This window comes from Gekko japonicus, unplaced genomic scaffold (genome assembly GCF_001447785.1).
Source record: "Gekko japonicus isolate JY-2015 unplaced genomic scaffold, Gekko_japonicus_V1.1 scaffold2021, whole genome shotgun sequence".
In the NCBI taxonomy this organism is placed as follows: domain Eukaryota; kingdom Metazoa; phylum Chordata; class Lepidosauria; order Squamata; family Gekkonidae; genus Gekko; species Gekko japonicus.
Genome location: NW_015165305.1, coordinates 125,175 through 144,948, shown reverse-complemented (window position 1 = coordinate 144,948; position 19,774 = coordinate 125,175). Strand labels below are relative to the sequence as shown.

The 19,774-nt window shown below is 47.8% G+C and overlaps 1 protein-coding gene across 1 annotated transcript in view; it reads left to right on the top strand.

The window, feature by feature from the left end:
* The window catches only part of ZNF219 (zinc finger protein 219), an 11,821-nt gene extending 1,907 nt beyond the window's left edge, over window positions 1–9,914 (top strand). The window contains exons 3-5 of the mRNA XM_015410424.1: window positions 39–692; window positions 5,067–5,186; window positions 7,887–9,914. Coding sequence (XP_015265910.1) covers window positions 39–692; window positions 5,067–5,186; window positions 7,887–8,734 — 1,622 coding nt within the window. The 3' untranslated portion in view covers window positions 8,735–9,914. The remainder of the gene's footprint in view (window positions 1–38; window positions 693–5,066; window positions 5,187–7,886) is intronic.
* Window positions 9,915–19,774: the final 9,860 nt, after the last annotated feature.

The following is a 19,774-nucleotide window of genomic DNA, read 5'->3' as shown; positions in this document are numbered from 1 at the left end:
AGTCCCACCCACCCCTCCTGCCTCGACCCCTTCCGCAGCCCCAGCCTCCGCCCCGACCGAGTTCCGCTGCCAGGTGTGCGGCCAAGCCTTCACCCAGTCCTGGTTCCTCAAGGGTCACATGCGCAAGCACAAAGACTCCTTCGACCACAAGTGCCAGGTGTGCGGGCGTGGTTTCAAGGAACCCTGGTTCCTCAAAAACCACATGAAGGTTCATCTCAGCAAGCTGGGCCTTCAGAGTGAACAAAGGGGGCCTGGAACGGGTCGCTCCCCACAGAGCCTACTCGTGGGGTGCGAGGCCCTCTACCCTTCGCTCCTGTCCCCGCGGCCCACAGACAAAGCCAGCACGGGTAATTTCCTTGGCTATGGTGATGCCAGCTGTGCTGAGAGACTGCAGGCCACAGCCCGGGCAGTGGAGAGCGGCCAACAGTGGAGGGAGCGCCCTTACGCGGGGGAGCCCAAGCTCGCGAGAGAGAACTCCGGAGGCATCCATCGTTGTCCGGACTGCACGCGGAGCTTCAGCACATTCCAGCAGATGGCGCTGCACCGCCAAAGCCACCTGTCCCGAGACAGGGAGTGGAGCAAGGGACAGTCGCTGGGTTCTCACCTTCTCACTGGACACTGGCTGCCCACAAATGTCCGAGCCTCCAGTACGAGCAGCACCAGCCCCACTCTGCTGACCCAAGGGGAAAAGGGCAAGTATGAGCATTCAGGCTGAACCCATAGCGGGTGCTTCTGCTTTGTGAATGGGCACAGGGGATCCACATTGCTATAGTCTGCTTTTCTCACTGAGGTGCAAGGCAGAGAGTACACGGTATAAGTCAGTGCCGTGAACGGGACGAGACATCTGATAAGCAATGCAATAGGACTAAGATTACAAAATTTAAAGCAAAAGATATGTCATGTCAAACAATGGTATTACAACTGTAGTGAGAGCAGGATAACAGTACAGCAAACAGATCACAACATGCAATGATACCGCTCACAGTCCTGTTCCCTTTATAAAACGCCTTCCTGAATCCTTCTCTTATCATGTAGCCCTATTACCTTTATTAGAAATGGTCTTCTGAACAGTTCTGTTGGGGGCTGCAACAGAGGATGCAGGTGTACAGGCAGTTGTCTCCCAGAACAAGGGAGACAGTACCTGCTAGGCTAGCTAGGGTCTTAAACGCTGGAAGCCAGTTTTTGAGTCACACAGAACTCTTTTCCAACCTGCCCTCCCCCATCTACATTCTCTTGGTATGCTGATGCTTATCTAAACACTCCTCCCTCCCCAGGGGTTGTTTCGTAGAAAAAGGGCTAGGAAACACAGAACATTGTTACCGTCAGGGGTCGTTTCGTAGAAAAAGAGCTAGGGGAATTCATTAGCATAACTCATTAGCATATGCCACACCCCCTGACATCACCTGAAGTGTGTCATAAGGCCACACACCCTGTCCCCAACGGTCCCGGCCGCCAGCGGTGGACCTGCAAGGCCGGCGGGAGTGCAAGGAAGCCCCCGAAGGCCCCCCCTGGCCCCAGGCAGGCAGGGGTGGGGAGAGGCAGGGAGGAAGCAACTTACCCTCCCTCTTCTCCTGCCTCCTCCTGGCTGAATGAGGGCCGGAAGCGGGGCGGCCGGAAGCGGGGGGCGGGGCTTCGTCATGTGCCCCACCCCCGTACCTCACCCGGGGGAACTGTGATCCCCCGCATTCCCCCCCGAAATGACCTCTGCCCCTCCCAGTTTATAATCTTCTCTCTTTCCTAGTCCTGCACATATCCTTTAATAAGCGTTGTTGACAATAGCAACCAGGAATAAATCTGGAGCTAGGAATAAATATTTTAATCTCTGAGCCAAAAACACCCTTGAGAGCCATTCACTTGAATGCGTATCTTGTCAAAACACTTAATAAAATAACTGTTTTAATATCACGGCTTTGGCAGTAGCCTGTGTAGTGATACCTGGTTGCTACCACTGGGTACCTTCCAAGGAAGGAGCAGGTTAGGACCTATATGGGTGCCAGCCACAACCAGTAGGTGTTGGCAGCAGTGGTTGAGGAGTCTCTCTGTCAAGCCTCTCACAGGCTGTCGAGACTGATGATGTCACAGGTTCCTGCCAAGACAAGCCTCCCAAAACCTCTGAACAGGTACAACTTGGCGTTATCTGCACTGTGCAAATCAGGGCTTTCTTCTCCAGTGGGGGAATATTATCTCTCGTCAGTGCACAGTCAGACGTTTTCAACCGTTTAGGTAATACTGCTGAATATTCTGAAACATTTTGGTAAATATCCGCACCAGTGCAGTTTTGATTTTCCTGTCTGTCCTCCAGTTTACTAACCCAGAGGAAAGTTTCAGACTCCATTTACTGACATATACTGTGCTTAACCAGCAAGGGTGGGGGAAATTCCCTGCATGGTAGCCTGAAGGTGACTAACAGGCTGCAGGCAGCTAAGCTGCTGGCTGTATATACAGATGGTTGATCTAAGCCAGAGGAAGAGTTCTGTGGGACCCAGAAGCTTGCTCTTGATATTTTAAAAAGCAAAAAAACAAAACCCCGTTTGTAGTGGCAATTGTTTTCTCCATTGCTGTGTGGAGTTTTGGCATTTCAACCTTACTTCAGTGTAAAAGACGTTTGGGTAAATAAATGCTGGTGCCATAAGAGTAGGTAGAACTGCATGCGAGCATACACACATCCCCAATTCAGTGAGAAGAAATTCAGTGTGACAAATAGTTATATTATATTATGGAAATGAATGTTAAATTATGCAGGTTTGTAATTGTTTTTAAAGAGCATGTTTACTCTGCAAATATGTTTTATTTTGCTTTCTGGCTTCCCCCAGAAAATCTGAGGTATCGTAGTTTAATGAAAGCTGGTAAGCATTCCCCCAAAAAATTTTTAAAAAACAAACAAATTACAGTTCCTAGAGAGAATAACTGCTAAGCCAGTTTAAGTCTACTTTACAGACTAGTCCCTATTCTCAAATATGACAGAATATTTACCACTTTTTAAAAAACCCCAAGGCTGAGAACACAGGATACGTTTTGACACACTGAAAATTTCAGGAGGCAGTTTCACCCTGTGTCAGTTTTGCTTGGTGAGTGTGTTGTTGAAATGTACCCTTGGGTGGCAGGAGTTTGCTACAATGGGCAGAATCCTTTAAAACCAGGCTTTTTTGCCAGCTGTGTCTGCCAGAGGGTGCATTCAGGCAACATGTTTTCCATGCAGAAATTCATCGCCCTCATTATCCGCCCTGTGGGAATATATGTATGGAATGTGTTCCCCCCACAGCAAGTCTAAAGCAGTTGTCTGGGGCATCAAGACTAACAAAGTGGCCAAACTTCATACCCATGACACCTTCAGTTATGCTTCTGTTCCTGCAAGGGTTGTTTCTGTATACTGTGGCTCAGTTATTAAGACTGTAGGTTAAACTGATGCTTAGAGCTCCAGGAGAAAGGAAAGGAAACTTTGGGAACAATCCTAGGCAAGTCTACTCAGAAATAGGCCATTTTATTCCATGGGTCTTCCTTCCCGAGAAAGTGTTCTTTTAGGCTTGCAGCTGTTTTGACTTTGAATGCGACCATCAATCCTTACTTCCTCCACCTTCGGGAAGAAGAAAAAATCTACTTAAAGTTATATAGTATGGAGTTGAATCTCAGGAGATCCTATACAGAGTTATTCCAGCCTCTGAAGATCAGACTGGAGTATTTCTGCATAGCATTACAGTATAAGACTCTTTTTAAAAATCTGCTTAGCTAAACTGATACTCGGGAGGAAGATGATGGGAAGGCATAAAAGAATGGAGCTCTTAAGAGAAAGAAACTCTACATCTGACAGGTTCTGTGCCGGATTTTTGTAATGGTGTGAAACCAGGAGAGTTTCCTCACGGTTGCCCTCTCCACCCTTAGTTCTTCAATAGCGGAGGGGAAAAACAAGCCACCCCAATTCTTAAGGTTTCTTTAGTCATGTCCTCTCAAATCAGGTGTTACTGAAGTCACATGCACATGGTCTCTGTTTCAGACATTGTGGACTGTGGAGTAGTTCAGTGTCAGCTCTTCCAATCCAGATGGGTATTTCTAAACAAAGGTGACTAATTGATACCAGCCCAGCACATGCGGCCTTACAGCTGTCTTTCGGCTGAGAGTGGGGGAGATAGCCAGGGGCCAGCATACCTTCGAGACCGCTTCTCCCCATATGAGCCCCTTAGAGTACTAAGGTCAACTAATCACAGGGGTCGTTTCGTAGAAAAAGAGCTAGGGGAACTCATTAGCATAACTCATTAGCATATGCCACACCCCCTGACATCACCGGAAGTGTGTCATAAGGCCACACACCCCGCCCCCAACGGTCCCGGCTGGCGGTAGTGCAATGAAGCCCCGCGAAGGCCCTCCCTGGCCCCAGGCAGGCAGGGGTGGGGAGAGGCTCAGGAAGAAGAAGAAGAAGAGATTTGATTTATACCCCGCCCTTCACTACCCAAAGGTGTCTCAGAGCGGCTTACAAACTCCTTTCCCTTCCTCTCCCCACAACAGACACCTTGTGAGGTGGGTGGGGCTGAGAGAACTCTGACACAAACTGCCCTTTTTCAAGGACAGCTGTGCCAGAGCTTGTGACTGACCCAAGGTCACATCAGCAGGTGCAAGTGGAGGAGTGGGGAATCAAACCCGGATCTCCCAGATTAGAGTCCGCACACTTAACCACTACACCAAACTGACGGCTCCAGAGCAAACTAATTTGTGCAGCAGCCAGATCTCTGGCTCACAACTTGAATACCAGTAGCTCACCAAATAGAATTTTTGCTCACAAGACTCCACAGCTTAGAGGGAGCATTGTATACGGTTGTTTTAATTTGATTTTAAATAAGTTGTATTTTATATTGTTGTTACCCTCCCTGAGCCCGTTTGCGGGGAGGGCGGGATACAAATCCTAATAGATAAATAAAATAAAATTAAAATCTAGAATACCTGCTGCATTCCTTGGGTGGCGTGCTCCTGCCAAGGGACTTGGAAAAGAGAAAGCCCTGAGCAGAAAACATGGGAAACAGAGCAACCAGGCTCAAGTTATCTTAAACCCCCCTTCCCTGTATCTGTTTTTTCAGATGCGCAGGGGCAGCCACGCCTTGATGGATCCCGCCGGGGCTCTGGGAAAGATTGTCCATTCTGCGGGAAGTCCTTCCGATCGTCCCACCATCTCAAGGTGCACCTTCGTGTTCACACAGGTAAGACGTGTGAGCAGCAACCTCAGGGCAGGGATATCCATAAATGGGCAGTAAGGACAGGTGAAGCTCACCAAATGTTTTTCTGAACATACAGCATTACTAGTTAATGTAGTTTTCCACAGCCCCCCTCCCAATTTTCAGTCAAGCGGTGCTGAAATTAATGCTTTAAAGGAAGATAGACCTCAGGGGGCCCATTCAGGACTTGCCTACATAATTTCAGTGTCTGAAATGAAAATCCAACTATTACCACTGCAAGCTTGCCGGGAGACTTTGGTTTTTTTTGCAAGGGTAAAATAGAAGAGAGGAGAATGATGTCAGTCTCTTTGAGTCCCCAGTGGGGTGAAAGGCAGTATATGAACAAATATTTATATGGTGTTTCAACATGCAAAAAGCTTCACATGTACTGTTTATTTTATTAAGTTTTGAGCCCACCCTTCGTCCAGGGAGCTCAGGGCGATGCACTTTGTTCTCCTTTTCTCCATTTTATCTTCACAACAACCCTATGAGGTAGGTTACATTGAGAGACAGCAGCTGGCCCCAGTTCCCCCAGCAAGCTTTCATGGCAGAAGGGGAGATTCCAACCTGGGCTCCCCAGAACTTAGTTGGACACTCTAAGCTAGTGATCCCCAATCTGGTAACTATTAGCAACATGGTGCCTATCTGTGAGCCAACTTGCTTTTTCCCCATTTGGCTTTTCCCCACTTAACTGGAGCAGGAGGCGTCTTACACGAAGCACCCTGTGGGAAAGAGATGCCTCCATTGCAGGCAGACTGTAGGCTTGGATTCTCCCAACTTGTAGTTGCCTGACTGACGGCAGCCATTTTATGACTGGGCCCATCTCACATGGCAGCCATTTTGTAGTATTGCTTACTGACATTTCTCAGAATTCTAAAACTGCCTTGCAGGATCCACAAACCTGAGGACCCCCCAAGTCTAACCACTATACCACACTGGATGGCAATCTTGATATAACCCTTGCAACAACCCCATCCATAGGGTTGCCAACTCTAGCTTGAGAAACTTCCTGGAGATTTGAGCGCAGTGCCCGGGGAGGGGAGGGAACTCATTGGGGATGTGATGCTGTAGAAATCTGCCATTTCTTCTAGAGGAAACTGATCTCTGAAGTCTCGAGATCAGTTATAATGTTGGGAGAACTCCAAGTCCCAAATGAAAGTTGGCAACTGTACCTGTAGGTTAGTGTAGCTCTATGTTATGAGCTTGTATTGCAGAAGGCTGGGAGTAAGTGCCTTGCTTAGTTCATGCAGAGGTGAGATTGAAGAGCTCCTGGTTTACGGAGCCAGCATCATCCCCAGGCTCTTGACACCCTTCCTTCCTGAAATGTCCCTTCCCATGAATTAAGACAGGGCATTACTCATCACTGAGGTCTCCTGCAGAAGCCTTTCTCAAATGGACCCTTATACTCTGTTTGTTCAGCAGGGCTTACACAAGAGAACTTCCCAGTGGATTGTGCTCATGATGGATCAGATCTCTCTTCTGAGCTTTGCAGCGCCCCAAATCAGTTGCTTGAGGCAGCTGCTTCACGGCCCATTTCACCTCTGAGCTGGGCCCATTGGAGTGGTCTCAGCCAGTTCACCGTCGCCCCTCTTAAACTACTTTGCAGGATTGTTGTGAAGATACCATGTCTAGAAACTTCTCAGCCACATTGGGCCTTCCGTTGGCAATAAATAAATAAATAAATAAATAAATAAATATTAAAAAACTGTTAAAATCATGTCACTTAAAGTAATACATACAGCATAAGCATCAGTTTAGGCCGTAAACTAGCAGTGTGGAGTCCAAACAGACTTCTAGCCATTTAACTCGATTGAAGTGAATGCATTTTGAAGGGTGTAATTCTGCTTAGGGGTGCACTGTTGGAACCAAACTGTGTTACCTTTTTTCATGTGTTTTTATGTGTACCACACACAAGCTGTGGGGAACAACTTCTTAAAAGGGGGGGGGAGAACCCAAACAGGCTTGAAATTGTGCCATGGGAGGCGGGGAGAGGAAGGGCTCCTGCCTCCCCCCCCCCCAGCAATTTTCTCATGCGAAAACCAGCATAGTGTAGTAGATAACGTTGGATCTGGGAGAGCCCCAGCCTTGCCATAAAATCTTGTTTGTTACCACAGGTGGTCCCTTTCAAATGCATTCTTAGACACCTGTGGACTCTAACTTGGGTTCGGGACACTCCCCCATAACTGCAATCAATTTTGGGGGTTTGAGTTCAGCATCAGGGGAAATCTCTTCTCATGTCCGCAGCCTAGCTAGCTTGGAAAATGACACACTTGCCAATTAGGGGGAGCAGAACCTGTGATTTCGGGATGTATGTGTTTTGTATGTATTGTTAATATTTTATCTGCTCGTAAGCCGGCCTAGGCCGGGAGGGCGGGATAAAATTGTGAATAAATAAATAAATTTACCTGGACAGTGGGCATGCCAGGATTGTTGTTGGGAGGACAAAATAGAGAAGGATGTCCTAAGCTCCTTTAGGTCCCCATCAGGGAGAAAAGCTGGGTGTAAATATATAAACAAATTAATATTGAGGAGGCCGAGTGATGGGGAATTACCTGAGGCCGGTCAGAGACTCTCTGGCATAGATGGAATCAGAACCTGTAGTGGATTCTTGGGCTGACGGAAATAGATGCCCTCTCGAGAAAGATGGCTGCCTTGCTAATCCATTTCTCCCATTTCTCCGTGCAGGCGAGCGCCCATACAAATGCCCTCACTGTGACTACGCCGGCACTCAGTCCGGCTCTCTCAAATATCACTTGCAGCGCCATCACAGGGAGCAAAAGAGCGCTGCTGCAGCTGCAGCTGCCGCCGCTGCCGCTACCACAGGAACACTGGAACGGTGCCACATACCCCTCGCTCCCACTGCAGCCTCTGCCTTTCCCCAAACGCAGCTCGCCAAGAGCCACGGGCCCTTCCTACCCCTGGGGGGCTTGGGTGCTGCTCGGTCTCGTCAGTCTCGGCGCAAACCGCTGCTCAACGGGAAGGCCGACTTCCAGCCCTTGGACCTGTCGCTGCGCCCAGCCCTGGCCGGAGGGGCCCTCCACCGCTGCCAATTCTGCCCCTTCGCCACCTCAGCTCCTGAGCTCATGGAATTACACCTTCAGGTGCACCACAGTCGAAAAGCCCGAACCCGCCGTTGCTCTCACACTGCCCCTAGACCCCGTGTGGTGGTGCAGCAGGAGGAGGAGGAGCCAGAGATCTCTGAGCCCCAGAGCCCCCAGCGGAAAGAAACCAAGGCCCTGCGTCCAAAGGGGGAGACGACCAAACTCCAGAAGCTCTGGCATTTGGAAGACCAGGAGGCACCACCCAGGCCTCAGCGGCCTCGAAGGAAGCAGTCCTCCGTTGGAGCAGTGGTTGTCACCAGTCTCTCTCCTGGAGCTAAGCAGGATTGGGACGACCTGTCTCAAGACTCTGAGGAGCCACTCCCCGAGGAGGAATTGCCTGGCCCCCTGGTCCCAAAGGGGGCGCCACACCAGGAGGCATCTAAAGCAGGCCAAGGCCTAATGGAGCTGCAGTTGGAGCCAGTGCAGGCTTGAGGATATCTACTCTGCATATTTAAACCAGTTTCAAACCTGTTTAACTGTCATGCCAACTCCTGACCCAGAGGACTCTTGAAACTGTAGTTCTCCTCTCAACAGTCATACAGAACTACAGTTCCCAGACTTCCGGAGGGTGGCGTTGAAGAGGGGCCTCGTAGCTTAGAGCTTTGCATGCAGAAGGCCCCAGGCTCAAGCAGTCCTTGGTCTCTCCAGTTAAAAGAGGCTTGCAGTTTTGGAGAGACGCCTGCCTGTAAAAGCGGACCCTACTGACCTAGATAGACCAGTGGTCTGATTCCATATAAGGCAACTTCCTACATTCATTAGACAGTTAAACCAGTTTCAAACCTGTTTACATTTGTAGTATAGATGTGCCAAGGCCACGAGAGGCAGATAGACGCCGCCCCACGAGTGACGGGGTTTACATACCCATCTGTGAGAGGTCCTGGGGCTGGAGGTAGTGAGGTTGTCAAAACTATTCCGGACGTGTGTCCTCTTTGCCTTTTAACAGCAACAAGACCGGTGGGAATTCAAGAGGCGCAAGTCCTCTCTTGTCACTGAAGCTGTTAAAAGCATAGGAGCCCTGAGAGGAGAAAGTAATAATGGGAAAAAGTGAAGGTAGAGGCTGTGATACGGCTGGGGTGCCGAGCTGGGCGAAAGGCAATGATACTGTAGCAGTCCTTTGTGAATCAAACAGGGTTTTGAGGTAAGGCGGCCGGAGTACGCGAGATTCCTGCCCCTTGCTCGCTCCTCAGTTCTGGGCTCGATGCTGCTGCTTTTGGGCGCCACTGCCTAGGGAGTCGGGCCCTTTCGCAATCTAAATCCTTGGCGCAAGGGCAGGCTTGAGAGGCCTCCTGGGGGACAGGACTCCTATAAGCTGTCCCGTTTTGTAAAAGGGGAGGACTACTGCAGGTGCCGCTTTCCCTCCCATGGCGCCGCTATGGTGGGAAAAGCTGTACCTGCCCCATTCCTCCTCTCTCCGTTGCTGTTAAGGGTAGAGGAGACCTATCCCTAGGAACGCGGTTGATCCTGAAGTGCCACAGGTGTAAAGTGGGCCGTAGGCTGCACCAGCCACCCTTGGCCTGAGGGGACTTTATCCCCTTGAGCGCCTACGTGTGAGGCGGCCCATCTACAGAGCAAATTTGGGGGGGGCAGTCTCGTGTGCTTAGCAAGCGACCCAGTTGCCAGTATCTTGTCTCTGTAGTGCCCCAGCAGCAGAGCTTTGTTTCTGTAGTAATCCGGCACAGCAGGGAACTTGACAACTTCTAGAGTTTTCTATTTTTTTATTGTTTTTTCTTGTAGAAAATTTGAAACTGGAAATAAAAATTAAAACGAGAAAGGACTGTTGCTCTGTTCAGTGTCCATGTGGATGTGCGCACCAAGCACACCTCCCCCGCCCCTTCAGGAGATTGTGTCCTCCAATAGGTTTGAAGATGCTCTTTCAAACTTCTCGTTGATCAGTGACCCGCCCCCAACAGGCAAAGAGGTGCCTGAGAATCACAAATGGCTAAGCGGATTAAGCACAAAATATATCTGAACCACAATTTCTCCATTATTTTAACTACACACACCCATCCGCTTGGGATGTTCATTTTAACCAAAGATTCCCCACACTTGCTGACCACACAATGCCCGTCTCTGGACCAGTTTGGTGTAGTGGTTAAGAGCGTGGACTCTAATCTGGGAGAACCGGGTTTGATTCCCCACTCCTCCACATGCAGCTGCTGACCTTGGGTCAGTCACAGTTCTCTCAGAGCTGTTCTATCAAGAGCAGTTCTCAGAAGAGCTCTCTCAGCCCCACCTACCTCACAGGGTGTCTGTTGTGGGGAGGGGAGGGGAAAGGAGATTGTAAGCCACTCCAAGACTCCAAGTGAAGGGCAGGGTATAAATCCAGTCTCTGCTGCTGCTGCTGCTGCTCAGTTGCCTCTATCAAATCTGCAGAGACTGCTGTGTGAGCTTTTATTGAGTTTGAAATGTGTCTTTAATAGATACATGCAATGCATACTAAAGAGGGCCTTGACAGCTGTTGTTTTGATAGTGCAAAGAAAATTAAATATTTAAAAGACCTATTTAGTCAAAGTGAACAAACTATATGTATGTTGTAGACCAGTGGTTCTCAAAACATTTTGAAGCAGAACCTACTTCTAAATGTACTGTACCACTTGCAAGTAACTCCATGCTACTCCCCCCCCCCAATATAAAATGCAGGACTCACATACCTGTTAAAACCAACACCAAATGTATATTTTAAGGGAACCTTTACCTTTTGACTTATTTATAAATATACAGCATTCTGAGCAGCAGACTGTATTTCATGGCTGTTTTGAGAACAATTCTTGTAGGCCAATTAGCTGTAAATCTGGCCTTGCCCTCAAATTTCCCCAGTCTCAGCACATTCTTGGAACAGGGTGGGGAGAGCATCTAACCCTAGAAGCCAGCTGGTGGATAAGAGCAAAACTGGAAGCTTAGTGGAGTTCAATTGGGTAACAAAACCCAGCACTTGACAAACCAGAGAAGGAACGGCCAGTTTCACGTTTCTTATGCCCAGATTCTGAGCTAGAACAGAAATGCAAAATATTTTTTCCAGTACAAACTATCATGCAGTCATGGGCGCCATTCACAAACCTATACTGAATGAAGAAACATGTACCCCTCCCTTTAACTGAAAGGCACAGTAACAAAAAATAGCAGCATATGTTTCTGAATGTTTAAGTCACTTCATACACTCTCCTATTCATCTTTGCAATGACCATTAAGGTAGGCCCCAAAGCCTTTCCTTGTAATCCCAAATGCAGAAATATGGACTGTCTGGTGATGGTTGGGGGTGCACTCTGCACAGGGTCAGAGGCAATGCTGCCTCTAAGCTGTGGAGTCTTGTGAGCAAAAATTCTACTTGGTGAGCTACTGGCATTAAAGTTGTGAGTGAGCGATTTGGCTACTGCATAAATGAGTTTGCTCTGGAGCCCTCCTTCCTGAGCCAGGACAAAAATGTGTGAGCCTGCGGCTAAAGAACTGTGAACTAGCTCACACTAACTCAGCTTACAGGGAACACAGGTCTGAGGTATTGTCTTTGTTTTATACGTGTGAAGAATATGCTCTGACATTTAAAAGAAGTCCCAGGGCTGAGGCCTGGTAAGAAATAAGCTGTCCTGGGGACCACCCCTAGGCCTAGCTAGAAACAGTTCCCTGAGGGAATCAATTATCTTTGTGTTCCCACGAGTTGTTAGTCCTTGAATTCCCCTTCTGCTGGCACAGTAAATGTGAGGCCGTGGTTGGGGTTCACCCAGCTTGCTTTCTCAATCTTATGACAGTTCTATTCCCTTACTACACCCCCCTTCCCATCTGGCTTTTTGTCCACGCAGGCCCCATTTAGGGTTACCAACCTGCAGGTGGGGGCTGACAGTCTCCCAGAATTACAACTGAGGACCAGATTACAAAAATCAGTTCCCCCGGAGAAAATGGCAGCTTTGCAGAGTGGACTCTGGCATCACATTCCCGGTTGAACTTCTATCCCAGGCTCGGCTCCCCACATCTCCAAAGCATAAAAGGGACCCTTCCTCCCTTTTCTTTCTCAGGCAGAAAAGTTGGTTGAAGCCCACCCTATAAGAATTTTTAATTCCTCTAAGGCCCTGCCCAATTGTGTGGGGGGAATTGGGTTGGCTCTCTTTCTTGACATCTTTAAAGCATTAGAAAGGTGTCAGGGTTCTCCCCTCTCTGGTCCGGCTAACACAATCAAATATTGTTAAATCTTGGGATTGTGATCCTGAGAGCCCCCCCCCCCGCCGCCACCACCTCATAATAGTTGCAGTGTTTGTTTTGAGAAGGGCAGGGTGTGTCACTCGTCTCTCAGTCTTGAGTCATTCAAAGGACGTTATGGGTTTCTTTTACAAAGGAGTGATCCTGACACACCCTTGACTGCACAAGCACAATGTTATGGATAAATACAAGGCAGGATCCAGCCATGGGGTGTGGGCAGAGCTGGTCAAAGTTTCCAGAATCACTCTGGCACCTCTTCTGAGGTTCCTGATCAAGAGAATCACAAATGATAACACTAGCTGTTGTAGATTTTCTGGGTTGTACGGCCATGGTCTTGGCATTGTAGGACCTGACTTAGCATAGATCCAGATGGGTAGCCGTGTTATTTATCCATTTATTTAGGCTTCTGTGCCGCCCTCCCCGCAAGCAGGCTCAGGGTGGTACACAACAAATTAATAAATACAAAAGAGCAAGAGTCCGGTAGCTCACGAAAGCTCCTACCCTGCCACATATTTTGTTAGTCTTTAAGGTGCTACTGGACTCTTAGAATCATAGAGTTGGAAGGGATCTCCAGGGTCTTCTAGTCCAACCGCCTGCACAGTGCAGGAAATTCACAAATACCTCCCCCCCCACCTACCGTAACCGCTGTTCCACACCTAGAAGATGACAAAAAACCTCCAGGATCTCCAGCCAAACTGGCCTGGAGAACAATTGCTTCCTGGCCCTAAAGTGGCGATCAGCATTTCCCTGGGTGTGTAAGAAAGGGCCGCAACAACTAAGCACAGATGCAACCCTTCCTGCCCTCCCTCTCATGATCTGCCTACATTCACAGAATTAGCATTGCTGACAAATAGCCATCTATCCTCTGTTTGACAAGCTCCAGAGAAGCCCACCACCTCGCAAGGAAGCCTGTTCCCCCGAAAAACCGCTCTGTCAGGAAGTTCTTGGGATTGTTTTTTTTTCCTACTACTATTTAGTATGTATATAGCATCCAAATTTCCTCATACACATTTTCACAATAATTCCTAAGAATAATTTCGTAAAGTAGGCGGATAACCTCCACACTGTGAAGTGACGTTTCTTTCCAGTTGTGTAGGCAATGTGGTATATACAGCTTTCTACAACTCTATCTGACATCAGAGATGACCGGCTGAGAGGACAGCAGTTTACCTCGATAATTTAAGAACTATAATCTTGGCAGCTTGTTGTAGAGATAAAATTTGAACAAGGGACTTCTGTAAATCTGCAACCCAACCCCAGATTTTACTTAAGGAACTATGAATTCCACTGATCCAAGAGAAGAAACTTTGTTTTTCTCTCATTTCTTTGTAAACTAATTTTGCCTTGAGTCCACTGCAGTTCAAAGAAAGTCCATGTGTGGTATAAAATGCCTCCTTCCGTGAATCCAGTGGACTACAGAATGGATTAAGAAGGGAGCCTCTGTCATTTTTGGAGGGAACAGAGAGATATTGATGAACAGGAATGTCAGCCTTCACTGGCCCTCGCAGCTGACAGGAAGTGCTGACTCAGCCAACTGTTAGCTGCACAAAACAAAGGAAGATATATTTTATTGAGAACTGATGTTCAAAACACGGAATGTTTCAAACTGTGCACCACAATGTAGTGTAGCGGCTAGTGGACTATGATCTGGGAGGCCCAAATCCTTCATTTGCATGACCCTGGACCGCTTCACAGGATTGTTGTGAGGGCAGAATGGAGATGAGAAGATGTACACTGCCATGAGCACCTTGGAGGGAGTGCTAGATAAATAACACACTAAATAATAAATACAATATGTTGGACAGGGGAGCAAATATGATATAATGGCTGAGAAAGTGTGACATGGAATATTTTTAGTTTACCTCAGCCTTGAACTCCAGTCTTAGAGAAGCTGCTACTGCTCAGCATTAGTTTCAGCACACAGGGATAATACTGGCTCACTTTATAGGATTGTGGTGATGATGCCGTATGCAAAACATCTTGAAAATGTATTTAGTTATTTTAGATATTCAGACCCTGCTTTTTTCTCTAATGGGGACCCAAAGTGGCTTTCAATATCACTCTTCCCTCCATTTTATTCTCACAACAACAGCTCTCCAAGGGAAGTTAGGCCAAGGTCAGCTTGCTTCCATGGCATACTTAAAAGTAAGGACTATGGAAGTACTAAGCAACGAGCACCCTAAGAAATAAAAAGTTGTGTGGTTGGTGCACACCTGACTAGTGCCGAAACTACAGTTCAGTGTGATAAATGAATTAAAAATAAATAATTAAGTGAACACATAAATGACACAGAAAGGAAGTTTGATGTTAAAGCACCGCTCAGTTATTGCAAGTTCTGGAAGATGCAGAAGTAATTTTTGCTAATTACCCTGGGATCCTGAAAAGGGAGACAGCACAGTTCAAGAGCAAACAGTTATACTTCTTTCACTCTAGGCAGAACCAACTTCAGCCTCCTTAGATGAACACGGTCCTTTTCTAAAACAGCTTCCTCTGTATCACCTCCATCGATGAACTTGAGGTAGACCTACTTTCCTTCTCAAATTGGTAAGGGACAAAAGTAAATGCATGCCTACTGAGGCAGGCCCAAACACTACAGGTGAAGTACTGAGCAGTGACATTAAGATGAGTGGTTAATGTGGGAATAAACTGCCAGTTTTCACTGTAAAATGTTCTTGGAGAGTCACTCTGTTCCAGGGAATAATAGAGCTGTCTCCTCCTTTTGTAAGGAGCAGAAAGGCCTTTTGCATCTTTGATGGGTGTCATCCTTCCATAACAATACCTTTATGATCGGCCTTGCAGGTCTTGTTGGCCTCTCTCTCTACCGATGCATCTTTGATGGGTGTCATCCTTCCATATTATCCATAACAATACCTTTATGACCGGCCTTGCAGATCTTGTTGGCCTCTCTCTCTACTGCGGTCAGCACAGCCAGAAGGGGGAGAGGCGTGGAATAGCCACCTTGAGGGCACATCTTGTATGGGGGTGTGTGTGTGACAACAATGGGGAAGGCTGGCTTACTTTAAGCACCGGAGAACCAAGTCTAGGCGAAGGACAGGAGCGATCTCCACCAAAGCCCTTCTCCTGGTCTTGGATAGCCTGTAAAAAGGTTGTGCAAACGATTCCGTTGGAAGAAAAGGGGCTGTTCTGCAGTTGACTCCTCCCTTCTAGTTGGTCAGGACTGTTCTTCCCCAGCATGGCAAGACTTTGGGAAGAAGAGAGCCCTTCTCAAGGTAGGGTGTGGGGGAAAGTAGACCACTGCCTGGATACAGCTGTGGGTTGGAGTGTCTGAAGGGTTTCAGTTCGCCTCTTGGCTTAGGGTTAGGGAAGGAGAGATTTTTCTTATTGTGTGGTTGTGGTGCACCCTTGTCCAAGACTGCCTGATTGGGGTGTGTGTGTGTGTGTGTGTGTGTGTGTCTGGGAGCTGGGCCTCGTGATTCTTGGAAAAGGCGACATGTGCGAGACGACTCAATGCAGACCAGTTACGGCTCAGCCCCACTTCAGCTGCTCATTTCCACTTCATCACCTCGATGAAAAGCATAAAAGAGCATAACAGCATAACAGAAGTCCTCTTGGCATATGTGAACAGAATGTGTGTACAGCAGCCCGTGGATGTAATGGGGAGCAGATGAAATTCCCCCCACCGATTCTAGCTCAGTGCACGTTTACTGGAACCCGGTAACTTCTAATCTGCTTTAGCAAGGAGGGATTTTAAATGAAAAGTGCAAAAACAGCATAAACGTACCACCTTTTAACCAGGGTAAATTTCCATTGCATTTTCAAGGAAGATGTTCTACTCTAATATTAATGATTGTGGCTCCCTGTGCTGGCTTTTTTAATCCCCCCCCCAGTGGCTGTAAGATTGTAATTCATGCCCTCAGTGTATACATTTGCCCCTCGTTTTAGTGAGAGGTCAATTGGGAAATTGTTGTTGAGTAAGCTGTTCCTTAGTTTGGAATCTATATGTTTGAAACGTTTGAGAGCACAGTCAGCAGGACTGAACTTCCTGCTTCTTCTCCAGGTTGGAGAACCAGGATCCTCAAGGGCTGCACTGGGATACATTCAAGGATAAACTGAAAAAGAGCATTTTATGGCTGCTGTTTTAAATAATTAACAACAACAATAGCTCTGTTAACAATAACTGTTTTCACTGGATTCCTCCTGCTAATGTCCCCCCAACCCCCTATAACAGACCTATATATCCTTGTAGAGCTTTAGAGGACTTGGAGCATAGCCTGTCTGTAATTCACCCGGAGAGGAAAATGGATGCCCTCAAGCCAACATTAGATGGACAGATCAATACGGAGGAAGGTGAGTGTGCTAGAGAAGGGCTGGGGTTGCCAACTCCAGATTGGGAAACTCCTGGAAATTTAGGGGGGGGGGAGCTTGGGAGGTGTGGAGTTTAGGGAGGCGAGTGAACTCAGCAGATGTGTAGGGTCTTCCCTCTGAACCTGCCATTTTCTTCAGGGGAACTGTTTTCTGCGGTCTGGATATTAGTCATAATTCCAGGAGAACTCCAGACCCTATGTTGAAGTGGCATAACCCTAGCTAAAACTTGCCAAAAGATCTGAATGGTGGTTGATTGCAGGAATAGCAGTTCTAGATCGAGGGAGACGGGCCTAGATTCAAGTGTAAAATCTTGTGCAAATATAATGAATTGCTTGTAAAGTCTGTGGACCTCGGGCAGGCCCAGTGACCTTTGAAAGCATCACTGTGCCTCATAGCTTGTTTATGACAGTGTCCCGCAAAAGACAGAATTGGCTGCTGGCACCAAATTTGGCTTCATAATAATCTCAGTTTTCCAGTTTTGTTTTCTTTTTAAGCAGTAATCTAGTCCTCCAGGAACAATACCATTGCTGTTAGGAAACAAGGTTTAGTGTTAAACATGCTGGCACTGGTTAGGATTTTAATTGTACAATCATGGAAATCAAGTAAACTACCAGATGTCTGGGAAGAAAGTAGGAAGGCCTGGGGCTTGGCTTGTGGTGCTACTGGATAAAATTTCTACATACAAAATATCTTTTTGAGGGATTTTTACATCAGTGGGAACTATTTATTAACTACCGGAACAACAAAATTAATAATGCACGGCAAAAAGTACTACAAAATTTTGGAACCCTGATACTAGATACACCATGAAGGTTCACTTAGAATATGATTTGTTAAATGTATGGTAGTTAGCAAGAGTAGGTTTTATTCAAACATAGTCTAATAGCTGTCCTTTTTTTATTAGATGGATGATTTCCTGTATTCATGATTTTTCTCAATGTGATATGCATTGAACTTTGTTTTGCAAATACTTTGTAAGTTTTTTAGTTAATAATAATAATAATAATGCAATAACATAGTCATTGTGGCTGTGGAAACAGGTTTGGAAAATGGGCAAAGCTGAATTTCTCAAACTGTAGGCTCGTAGGGTTGCCAGATCCAGGTCAGGAGAGCCAGTTTGGTGTAGTGGTTAAGTGCGCAGACTCTAATCTGGGAGAACCGGGTTTGATTCCCCACTCCTCCACTTGCATCTGCTAGATGACCATGGGCAAGCCATGGTTTTGTCAGAGCTGTCCTTGAAAGAGCAGTTTCTGTCAAGAGCTCTCTCAGCGACACCTACCTCACCAGGTGTCTGTGGTGGGAAGGGGAAGGAGTTTGAAAGCCGCTCTGAGACTCCCTTGGGTAGTGAAGGGCGGGGTCTAAATCCAATCTCTTCTTCTTCTTCCTGGAGATTTGGGGATGGAACTTGGAGAGGACAGGGACCTCAATGGGGTACAATCAGGGCTCTAGTCGGGGGGGAGCTCTCAGGTACGGAGCTCCGGAAGAGAACCTCTAGGGGGCGGGGCGGTCACGTGGTGAAGCCCCGCCCCTTTCTTTACCCCGCCCTCTGCTTCGATCCTCATTCCGTTTGGGAATGAGGATGAAGCAGGAGGGTAAGTAGCCGGGCCTTCTGACACACTTCCGGTGATGTCAGGGGGTGTGGCCTTCTGTCACTTCCGGTGATGTCAGGGGGCGTGGCATATGCAAATAAGTTATGCTAATGAGTTATGCTAATGAGCTCCGGCAGCTCTTTTTCTACAACAAGACCCCTGGGTACAATGCCTTAGAGTCAACCCTCCAAAGCATCCATTTTCTCCCGGGGAACTGGTCTGTACAGTGTGGAGATGATCTGTCATCCCAGGAAATCCCCTGGCCCCACCTGGAGGCTGGCATCCCTAGGCTCAGATCTGCCTGAAAATCTCTCTCCCTACCCTGAAAGTTCTGCCATCTTGTGGGGGCCAGCTGCAGTTACTCAGCATTGCAAGAAATTAGATTTTTTTTATATACTCAAAGGCATTTGTTCGTTGGCTTATTACGTCACCTGTTCTGCAAGCTCTGGTACTGCAAATTGATTCGAGGCCTAAGTATGCAGTGGAAGCGCAGTACCTACTGTAGTAAAAGAAAGCAGGACTCCCTTTGGAGTTTCAGTATTCTGCAGACCGATTACTAGCCATCCTGTCAAACAGTATTCTCTTTTCTGTGCAGGTTGGCCGGAATTCAAACTTGATGAAGCTTCTTGGATAGAAGGGGGCAAAGTGTGGATCTTAGAGCTTCAACCAGCCGACAGTCCTCTGAGTGAGTCCCATAACTGGTGTACTTTCCAGTGAAACCCAAGATGTGTCTGGGGGTTTGAATTTACATGGACATACCGCCCTCTAATCTGCAAACCTTTCCCTTAACTCTTGATCTGCATCAGTGATCTCTGGTGAGAGGGATACATGACTGTGAGCCTGGAATGACAACCGATCTCCAGAGGATAGAGATCAGCTCCCCTGGAGAAAATGGCTGCTTTGGAGGGTGTACTTTATGGCATTGCACACCAGCGAGGTCCCTTCCCTTCTTGACTGTGCTCATTCTTCAAGGTGAAGCTCTGGTGCCAAGAAATTGTTTCAAGGCTGACTTCTGCCTGTTAATTTAAAAAAACCCACTCACATATAGGGATCCCAAGTCTCCCCGGGGGGCGGGGAAAACCCCGCCCCAGAGGCCTGTTCCCTGGCGGCGCTGGATCGGGCCCCGGGGGGAACTCCTCCCCAACGTGCGCATCACCCGGAAGTGACGGGAGGACACCATGCACGCTGGGGGGCGGGGCCACGGCCATATAAGGGAAAACTCTATGGTTTTCCCTTGTATGGCCCTGGCTCTGCCCCCAGCGTGCCCGGCGTCCTCCCATCACTTCTGGGTGACGTGTGTGTGTGCGTATGCAGCGCACCAGACGCTGGCCAGGAGCCCCCCACTCCCAGCGAAGATCAACTTGGCAAC